Source organism: Gymnodraco acuticeps, unplaced genomic scaffold (genome assembly GCF_902827175.1).
Source record: "Gymnodraco acuticeps unplaced genomic scaffold, fGymAcu1.1, whole genome shotgun sequence".
NCBI classification, from domain to species: Eukaryota; Metazoa; Chordata; class Actinopteri; order Perciformes; family Bathydraconidae; genus Gymnodraco; species Gymnodraco acuticeps.
Window position 1 is genome coordinate 1,230,807 of NW_022990583.1, and position 10,652 is coordinate 1,241,458.

Sequence of the window (10,652 nt, forward strand, 5' to 3'; positions counted from 1 at the left end):
TCTCCTCTCTTCTATCCCCCGGAGCATACACCACGACTGCAAAGCAAACGCCTGGGACTTTCTAAAGCAAACAGCCAGCATCCTGTGCCGTAGCCCCATCTGTGGATAGTCTGAGCAGGGAACAATCAGTCCCTCTCCGCCGCTGCCTAGTTCTCTTTCCAGCCCCCTGGGATCCACGCAGCACTAGGATGCCTCCGTCAGACGGGTGCAATGTGCTGGAACAATGGTTGGGCTGCTTCCTCCAGGAGGGGTGTTGGGTTCACCTCAGCCAGCTTTGGAAGCACTTAGCCATGTGTTTTTGCCCTCCTTGCTGCAGCTTCACAGGAATGTGGCAGAAGCAGAAAAGCCTCCCCCTATACACTTTCCTTACCTCACCATCATTATAAGCCCCCCAGCCACAACACATTGCCACACACAATCGCATTTCGCATGTCCAAGTGTACACCTGAGATCTAACGTTTGGCCCGAGGTGTTGGAATATCAACTTTCTATTAATGCCCCTCAGAGTTGCAGTCAGTAACACCTTTGTTGTTTTTCACCTCAGCCTTTCAGGAAGAAAACCAGCAGGATTGGTTTACACCAATACAAGCATATCCATGACCTGGCTCCTGGCAGTAAATCCCTTTGACCCCTCTCCCTACCTTTTGTTTCCTTTATCTTTCTTTCCCTTCCCCCTTATTCTCATGCTGAGTCCATCGCCGTTTCTGCATCGGCTTTCATTGGACAAACATTCGGCAGGAAAGAGACACACCTTACCCTACCGGTCCACCCGCCACCCACCTCAACCACCCACCCACTCACTTCCCTGTTCCTCACGTTTCTACTCAGCTCAATAACATTAACATGTTTTGCCATTGAGGAAGCTGCATTTAAAAGCTTGATCGATAAGCTTTGATTGATATCTCTCAGTTGCTAACAAAATGGCTGCCTTTTCAAACAGACCTCCCAGGGCGAGGTCAGCCTCCGTCCGAATTGGAAAATAAAATATGTTTCTCTAACCCATCACCAAGCCTCCTACAGCAACAGTATTTCATTGTGTAGAAGAAGAAGACACTGAGAAACAGACAACCCACTATTTTGGTTAATGGTTGAGTCACTAACACAATATTAGCCGTGGCGTTCCAGGGGGTTTGAACTGTCAGGAAGGAGAGATGAAAAGAAAATAAGGAGGGGGGAAGGAGTGGACTTCAAGTAACGAGTAGTTGTAGTCCCAAGTGTACGGATGCTGCTTCCGTCACTAATGAAGTGAGCAGCAGGCATCTCCTGTTTCCTTGAATGTGTTTTTACCCCTAGTTGGTTAAGGAAATGACATATCCTGATTGCTGGAGCATCATTAATTAGACAGTTGGACTTTGACTAATCGCTCCAGAAAGGGCACACAGCCCTGAAGATGCCAAACACTCATCTCAGCTTATCATTCTCTGCCCCAGTGTATGCCCTTGACCTCTGAGTGTGTGTGTTGTTACCGTGAGCTCCTTGTGTCTCATTTCTGGATGATGCGCACATGCCACGAGCCCTGGTACACCCAGTTTCATATTTCAGAGCTTGTATTTACTACTGAGTGCCACTGACTATCACATTTCATATAGGGACAGTCTAAAGAGGAGTTAAATAAATCAGCTTTTCTTTTTCCTGAGCCCCCATCCTTCTCCAACAGAGCTACCTTTAATACAGGGTTAAGGAACACGGCTGGTGAAGATAACACAGGAACAGATATTGCTGCAACGCAGAAGATACATTTCAATTTGCTGTTGGTTTCTGTGTCTCGGCAGGAGATATGAAATTCTTGTCTTGCAGGGCAGGAATTGATTGGAAAATAAAAATGAACGTGTGGTCTAGTATGTCTGCAATGTTTCTATTGTATGTTGGTTTCTGGGCTTAGGGTCTTTGAAATGGTGATACAGCTCTCTAGAAGGAAGTGACACTTGCATTTTAGGGGGCGATGAATGCAATCCAAGTCTTTCTTAAAATAGCTGCTACAGTATAAACGTGACTCTTTCCCTTGGGGGGCTGTTTTAATGACATGCACAGAATCCCTGATTTTCACTCTCTCTCTATTTATTCCATTAGTGTGTTTGAACAGAAAAATAAACACGTTTGTGCTCTAACTGGGGAAGAAGACTCCAGGCGATGGCAGGAAGCTGACACGGCCCCTCCATTGTCCCATTCCTTGTCATTTCCTCCCCGGATCCTCCGATTGTCCCAGAGGAAGACAAGGTGAGGATGTGCAGACACAGACACAAGGAGAAAGCAAAGACAAAAAAAGAATGGGCGGGCAGAGGTAAAAATAATCCTGGAAGAAACCAAGTGCCATAAACTATTTGCTATGCCTGGCTACTTAGGCTTCCTGTGTTGAGCCATACCAGCATACACATCCAGTTAAGTTGCTAACAGCTGATAACAAAGCCTCAGGACACACTGCCAAGTTCTTTATCTGTGTTTACCCGCATGGCAAAGCTGATTAGAGACAGGCAACATTATGAAGCCCTATTGTTTCCTTTCTCCTTCCAGTTTCTCCTTCCGTACACGTAACAAGTGTGTGTGCGAGATGGGAGGATATCTGTTTGAAGAAGGGCAGAAAGACAATGGCATGCGTGCAAGACACGTCTCCAGGATGAGAAGAAACAGCAGGCCATTGTTTAGGATCTTGATCATTCATTACTGTCTGTCTGTGCGTGCCTTTGAGTGTGTATATGTGTGTAGATGTGTGTTTGTGTGTGTGTGTCATGTACTTCCAAAAGAAAAGGATGAGGAAACATTCACTTTTTAGTTTGGTTAAAATGCTAAACTAAAAACCATATATTGACTATAAGTTAAGTTACTGTTACAACAAATGTATGGATCCCTACTTTTTTTTTTGTGGCCACTAGAGAATGTAGAAAATGCAGATGTTATGTTCAATACAACACCCCAGCAGTAAACCATTACACAGAGCTCAGATAGACAGGAAATCAAAGTAGGCCAAAATGCATCTATATCTTTGCCATGAGTATGCCTCCTAAATAATGCAAGACACTTCTGTTCAAGACTCAGCTGTGTTTGGATTCTGCTGCGTCTGCACTATTGTGCACCGCGTATCTAAAACTCCTCATCGGCTGGCTGGGGTTCTCGGCTGCAAACTTTTCACACTTTACCTACTTTATCCTCAATCTCTTTGTATCGCAGAGGATTGAAATTGACAGAGGGATAGCAATGGTGGAGTGATTTGAGTATGTTTGTGTGACAGAGAGAGACAGACGAGAGTAACAAGATGGAGAAAGGGTTAACGGTGCTCAGCAGTCTTCCTCAGTGTTTCCCCACTGCTTGTCAGCTTAATCATTGAGACACTGGTGGCACATCCGAGTCTTACCTCTGCAACACGACTCCCCTTCCTCTCCCTGTTTATCTTAAACTCTGTTTTGCTATGAATCTTGACTTCCTGCACAATAATTCAAAGACCGGCAGTTCATGAAATATGCACATTTCCCTAAAACCAACCTCTTGGGACATGCTGCCATGCATTATGTCCACAAACATATTTGCGCTGCGTGAGGAAAAGACAAATCTCTGGTAATGGGAAAGGGAAGGATGATGTGGTGGAGAGGAGTGGGCTTGGTCAGGGCTTATCACTTTCCCGGCTGGATATCACTTCTCTGTTTGTGCCTGTGTGTGCTTGCATTAAATATGTGTGTGAAGAGGCTTTCAACCTTGGGTGAAAGTCTGCCAGCCGCCTCCAGCCCATTAAGCAGATACGCTCTCATGTCCCCCTGTCCCACAGTCACACATTCTTCAGCCAGGCAAAAGAGTTGTGAGAAGAGGCAAGGTGGAACATTTCCACGGCGTTACACTGTAGTGAGACATGAGTGGCGACACGACTTAAGAGGAAGGGAGAGAAACTTGTAATCTCGGCTCACAGCCTTTGAACTTGGCCCGATGAGACTCAAGCGACCCATGCAAAAGGTTCCAAAGCAGAGCTCACTGAAGATTACTCAGAATACTGATGCAGTGTGGAATCCAATTCCTCTGAGAGCCCAGGGGACTGTCCGAGGAAGTAAATGATCAGTGTTGTACAAGACTACATAGAAATGTATGTTATATGCCATACACACATTTCAAAGGGAAGTCTTGCTGTGTCCACATTTTGACTGTAAGAGAGGCTCAATAAATTAGGTCTATGGTCTCTTAGGTTTTAATTAGGGCAGCTGTTACCATTTTCATTATTTGTGTGTGAGAGTGAGGAGTTGTGTGTGTGTGTTAGGGTCGGGGGAAATATGCCGCTGTCTGGCTACCACCCCCTTCTCATCCAGCTGTTGCTAGTCTGTCAGGGAGCGGAGGTCTACTGGTGTCATGTCCCTTCCCCGAGATTTGAATAATGACAAAACCATGCGGAACCGGGGCTGATGGTAAAGAGGTACTCACAACAAATGGCCATTAAACACGCTTTGCCATTTGTGATCTTGAAAGCTGGTTGAAATACGGCACGGGATTGAGCCTGAAAGCTAATGCTGCTTCTGGCCAAGGCAGAGAAGATAAGGGAAAAATAAAAGTCTGAAGGGATTTTGATTTCATTATTGCACCCTTTGTCCCTGCCAGAGATGATCTGTGTCAGTGTGATGCTGTTGTGTACTCCCTCATGTTTAAAGCTAATTAAAGTGTTAATACCACACACTAGTTAATCAACAACTCTGAAAGATGCTGATAAGTCAACAGTTGCTCAGTGTTAATTGCGTCAAGACATTCACAGCACTAAATTATCAGAGTTCATTTTACCAGCTGCTCATAGAGCCTGCTTGTTCGTAAGGATTATATTTATATTGAAAAGGCATTCATGATAAGTTATGATATTATATTGAAATACACATGGTGATGCATAGATAATACATACACTTAGGAAAACTATCGTCATAAGCCACACATGCAACACATGCATTTTTTTTCAAAAAGCTGTTCATTTGTGACATTTTTCCTTAAAACAGTCTCTTAGTCAGATTTACATACATACTGGGTAGTTTGAGTTTAAGCTTTGAAACATGAGTTTCTGTTAAAATTATTCATAAACAAACTACTGTAGGCAAATTGATTCTGTAAACACAAATCAGCAGGGGGTGGTGGTGTTTGGGGGAGGCAGACAGGTGCGTTGTGCCTCTGCCTGTCTCCCAAAAAACAAATGTTCCTCCTCTCGGTGACTCTCACACTCCCTCTCTGCCTTGCTCTAGCACAAACGCATATACCCGCGAGACTGTGCTCCCCTCATGATGCACCCTTTTATCTCTTTACGCACCGGAGTAACCATGCACGATTGTGTTGGATTGCGCCTCAAAGAGAAAAAAACTTCAAAACCCAACCATAACGACCCAGTAGCAAACATAATTTCCACATCGTTAAATCGGGTCAAACCTCTTCGGTGCTTTTTATTTAATGGACATCATTATCTCAATCTGCGGACCACTGACTAACTTCGAGAGGGAAATGGTATGCGGAGCTCTGCACGGCGCCGCCTCCAATCTCAGCGCTTTAGTTGTATTTCCCCCACCTGCTTACTCATCAAAGCATTTAACCCTCATTTTAAAACAAGCTAATATATTGTGAGGCATACTCTCGCACGCGTTGCAGTCCGGAATAAGGAATCCCTCAGGTAAAACAATAATGTGGGTTCAACTTTCCGTACGTGCGCCCTGCATCCGCAATCTCATGCCCATCCACTGAAACACAGATAGTCTCTCACTGATCAGGCATTTGAACCAGAACAGAAACCCAGAATTACGCAGTGACATGATTCACTGGTGCCCCGGAGTGGCTTGCAGACAGTCGAACCTCCTGTTGTAATCACTCTTTCAAAACTAATTAAACATTTACCGGCTATTAACAGCAGTGGATTGTAGCACTGCAGCACATCATGCCCCTCGATAACCGCGCGCTGGATGGCTTGACGCATCGCGCCATTATGGAGCGATATTTTCTCCATCAATAAAGATATGCATGCTTAATTATAACAAACAAACAAACACATGTCTTACCTGTGGCCATAAGGCAAAATATGAGGTATAACGCCGTCATTGTTGTAGCTCTGGCCGCTGATTGTGTAGCGTGGAGGGATTCACTCGCTCCGTCTATGCGACTGATCTGGTTATGGTCCACCGCGGCACCGAGATCTCACCGGACGGACAAGTCACTGGGACTCGTCTATAATATCATCCAGTTTAAGGAAATGTCTCTGAGTTGTCCGAACAGTTTGAAAACTCTCAGTTAACAAATCATCTCCATAGTTGGTAACTTTCCCCACTGCATCAGCTTCTTCTCCGGTATCTGTTCCCTGTCAGGCCGGCACAGCTTTAACCACTCACTGCGCTCTCTTTAACAGTCCATTAGTTAATCGGGGGTCTCATTCAGTAGCTTCATCCACAGTCCACTTTTTAACCTGCGTGAGCATGCTGCGCTGGAAAGCGATCTCTTCTCCCTGACAGTGCGCAGTGATTAACCCCGGTGAAGTTGCCTCTCGCCCCCTCCGCTGGAGTCTCTCTCTCACTATGTTCCCACTGTAACACACTCACCGCTTCTCTCTCACACACTCTTCCCCTGTCGGTCTCTTCTGTTTACTTCTCACTCCCTCTCGCCAATAGGAAATGCGCACTGACAGTCATCTGGTAGGGAGGGGTACACCAATTCTGCCCGAGCTGAGTCTGAGGAGCCCCTCAGATGCTTGCAGTGGGGCTAAGCGGCCCCCGCCTCCAGGGCCCCCCGATTGGCTGACTGGGCGTCATGGGAGGGTATTTAAAACACGTATTGTCAGTTAAATGACTGCCCTGGCATATTTGGGTTGAGAAGCGAGACTTCAATCATATTAAATGATAGACAAGCGATTTGGTCCATGCTTGCAGAACACACTAATGTAATGTAGAGGTACATAAAGTGCCATTTAAATCCCCCATGGGAATATAACAATACAATATTGTAATACCATTCATGGTTATAGCTCATTAAAAACCTTTATTTTCAGAATGTTTTCTCCTAACATCTCAAATGCATGCATCTCCACCTCATGTTGTGATTTAATCATGTATGGAACACTATTTATGAAGTTACAGGACAACCCTTTGCTTTTGTCAATCATTGGTCAATTTTCTGATTTATATACATTTATCTGTCGAAAAGTAACCAGTTTAATCCATTTCGCCTTCAGCCAACATATTTCCAATTTCACGAAGGTGAATCATGAGTAAGATTGCAGCAGAATTGGCTGTACATGTTTTGCCAAATGGTGAAGTGATTGAAGGCTTAAAAAAACAAATCTTTAATTACCGGCTTACACCATAAAACTGTCAGCATTAACTACATTTGTCTTTTGTTTACACAGCTTTCCATCAGAAGACTGCTAATGTTTTCCAATCTATGTATTGCTATTTCAGTTTACTCACAAATTAGATGTTTTTTTGTTTATATAAGTATATTAATAGTTTATGTAGTGAAGTTCACAGACGTATTTTTGCTAATTATTTTCTTTGAAGTTGACTCACAACAAACCTTTTTCAGGTGCAGTTTGATCTAAAAAGAGCCTTTTGTTCATTGTCATACGGTGAGCGCTAAAATGAACAGAGAACAGAATCATTATCATATTTCAGCAAAAGCTGGCTTTCATAAAGAGATGAAAACAGTGCAGTCTATCACTTGCCCGTGGCTGTTTAGGCTTGTTCTTTGATGTTGTTCATTAGTTATTCAAGGATCTATTGATTAACCAAAAAGAATAGGCCTTGCAGTCATCTGGTTAATCAGTCTTTCACTTGTATGTGTATTGTAGCAAGCAACGCCTTAATGTAATGTTAACATCCCCCATTCACACTCACACACTCAAAACAAACACACATGCGCCCTGTTAACTCAACCAGGTGGTAAGTGCTCCACAAGACTGTAAAAAATGCATCAAAGTGTGCGGTTTTGGACACTAAGGACTTCAGCATGTGTGGATTTTAGAAAACATCATCCACAAAAATGAGTCTTTTGACATGTTATGCTGCATTTAATTAAAGGCTGAAGTGCATAATGATTAGGGCTCACTCCTCATGAGGGTTCTCCCCCAAACAGTAGTTTTCAAACCCCCGGGCTGGCCTTCCTGTTTATTGCCTCCCCGTAATGCAAACATAAGGTTCCCCTGCCAGTAAACACATGTTGATGGAAGAAACAGCTTGCACAGCTGGGAAGCCAACCCAGGTTAGTGTGAGTGAGCACATGGGCAAATGAGCGTGTCTGAATGTGTGTGTGTTTGTGTCAGGGAAGATTTTACATATGTCAGAATGCGATTTAGGTTGTGAGTAGGGGTTTGAATGTTGGAGATAGACAGTTAGAACATCTAATTATGCTTTGTGTTGTTTTCGGGTGTGTGGGTTTGCTGTCTGCAGTGTGAACGTGTGAAATCAACAATGAGTGACTGACGGCAGGGGCTTGTGTGGACAGTAAAACAGCAGGGGGCCCACACCAGTTGGGATGTGATAATAAAATCAGCATCCATTGTGTAAAGTCTGTCACTTGGCGTGATGCAGGGATTGAAAATGTATGATCTCCCACGGCTCACACAGATGGACAGATGAGGGCAAAACAGATACATGCACAAGCATCAGCTTGAGCCAATATTCTTAATTATGCTGGCCTCCGTGGCATCAAATGGAGGGCGCCCAATACTCCCTATGCTTTTGAGTGTGTGAATAATTCATAGATAAAAAGGGGGTTTTCAGCTGTGGGTTTATCAATAATAAATATGGTTTGATATTTACTAAACTGTTCAGAGGGAGAAAGGGGTGACAGTTAAGACGTCGTTTGCATGGTAATTGTAAGGAGGTAATAAATAAGGCATGAAGTGGAGATATATGGAAATGTGATTCATAGGGAATGAGAATAACTTAACAAAATATTATCCCAGTCCCTATTTGACCCGGGGTCAATTAAAAAAGAGATGTCAGTCGTGGTGAACGGCATGCTGGGCCCTTAAAATAACAATCGCTTTGCTTTCTCTCTTGTCTATCTGAAAAGAGGATCTAACGTTCAAGTGGAGGGAAATGTATTCATACAGACACAAACCATGTGTTTAGAGTGAATGAATATTAGACTGAATAAAATCAACCTCATTATCTACAGCAGGAAATAGGAGACATTTCTCTCCTCAAAAGTAAATTAAGCCAGAGGTTGAGGAATGTGAGCTTTGTTTTGTTTCAAAATCTTCTACTGCTATGGGAAACTCTGCATAGTTTTCAATGAAAATACACATTGTGCATACATTATATACATTCTATATAAGCATATCAATTAATCATATCATCATGTATTGTTAAAACATACACAAATCAGTTACCCCTAAATGAATCTGTATCATAAAAATAAGCTTTGTGTTGTGATTTGAAATATGGCCTGTTAGATTGATGAATATTAACTTAACACTACTCTATACACTGCGGTGTATGTCTTTGTTTCAGTGTCAGGGTGGCTCTAGGGGTCTAAGGTTTATGCTGCTATCCATATGAGAAACATTACACCAGCTTTTACTGTAATTGTGATATTGAATGTTGAGCTGATCTGTGTCAACCATAACTCTAAATACCGCTACAAGCTCATAACTCATAAGGACATATACCTTTGCTAGGCAGTGGTATCCATCTGCCCAGCTCGCAAGCAATTCAAAACCTGTCTCCTCTCTCCCATTCCAATAATATGACGTCAGTTCACTGCACTGGTTTGAAATTTGCAATTAAGCATTTTCTTTATGTGTGATTGACGAGCAGGAGGAGGGCCATTAAAGCTGAACACGGACCCGCGGCTCTCTCTGCAGTGTATATGACTATTTCCAGCCACATATCAAATCCATGTCCTCTGCCCTAATATCAGAATATGACGCTGGCCACCCATGGATTTTGTTTTTGTCTATAATGAAAGTCTCTCTTGGGATCTGGTAGAGGGATTATTTTCCTCAGGGGTCAAGGAGAGGTTGAGGCTTCTGGTTCAAACTGCGCTTAGAAAAGGGTGTGGATTACAGGAATGTGGCTGTTTAACTCCATTTATACTGATATATGGAAAAGATCTGCAGTCTGACATTACGGTAGACTGTAGGGACTGAAGGTATATAGGGGCTCTCATGGTGATAAAGTCATCATGGCAAAAAGGAAGGGAAGACATATACCCTATAGCTCTGGTGCATACTTATCAGGATAAAGACTGTTTTGAGCCCTTTTGAAGATTGTTTTATCATCATCTAATAAAAATGCATCTAAAAAAGCAAATTGTCTTCCTTCTTTTTACAAGCCAACACTTGTGTGCGTTTTCCCTTACTTTCCATAAAGTGATTTCAACATCCCCCAAAATGTAAGATTAGATTGATTGGGTCCTTGGCCAGCCTAGCCGTGTCTCCGCTGATAAGTACAGCAGTAAGCTGTCTGAAATATTCATGCACTGATGCAGAGTTGTTGTCCCTTGATGGGCCTCACCATGTGCAACATCTGTTCCTGATGTCATGCGCGTTCCTGTGTGCCAGAAATGCCCTGATGGCGGACGTGGCATCTCTGCTGTGCTAAACCATGTCCAGACACACGGTGCTCCACTCAGCTGCGATAAATATCTGAGATAGTGATCCAGCTGCCTGGACAGAACTATTGAACACTTCTGCTAATCCATACACATAGATTAGCCTCTGC

At 43.4% G+C, this 10,652-nt stretch overlaps 1 protein-coding gene across 2 annotated transcripts in view; it reads right to left on the reverse strand.

Annotated features, from left to right (window-relative positions):
• The window catches only part of kirrel3l (kirre like nephrin family adhesion molecule 3, like), a 32,595-nt gene extending 25,953 nt beyond the window's left edge, over window positions 1–6,642 (reverse strand). For both annotated transcript variants that reach the window (XM_034228114.1, XM_034228113.1), the window contains exon 1: window positions 5,997–6,642. In XM_034228114.1, the coding sequence (XP_034084005.1) occupies window positions 5,997–6,036 (40 nt within the window). In that variant the 5' untranslated portion in view covers window positions 6,037–6,642. The remainder of the gene's footprint in view (window positions 1–5,996) is intronic.
• Window positions 6,643–10,652: the final 4,010 nt, after the last annotated feature.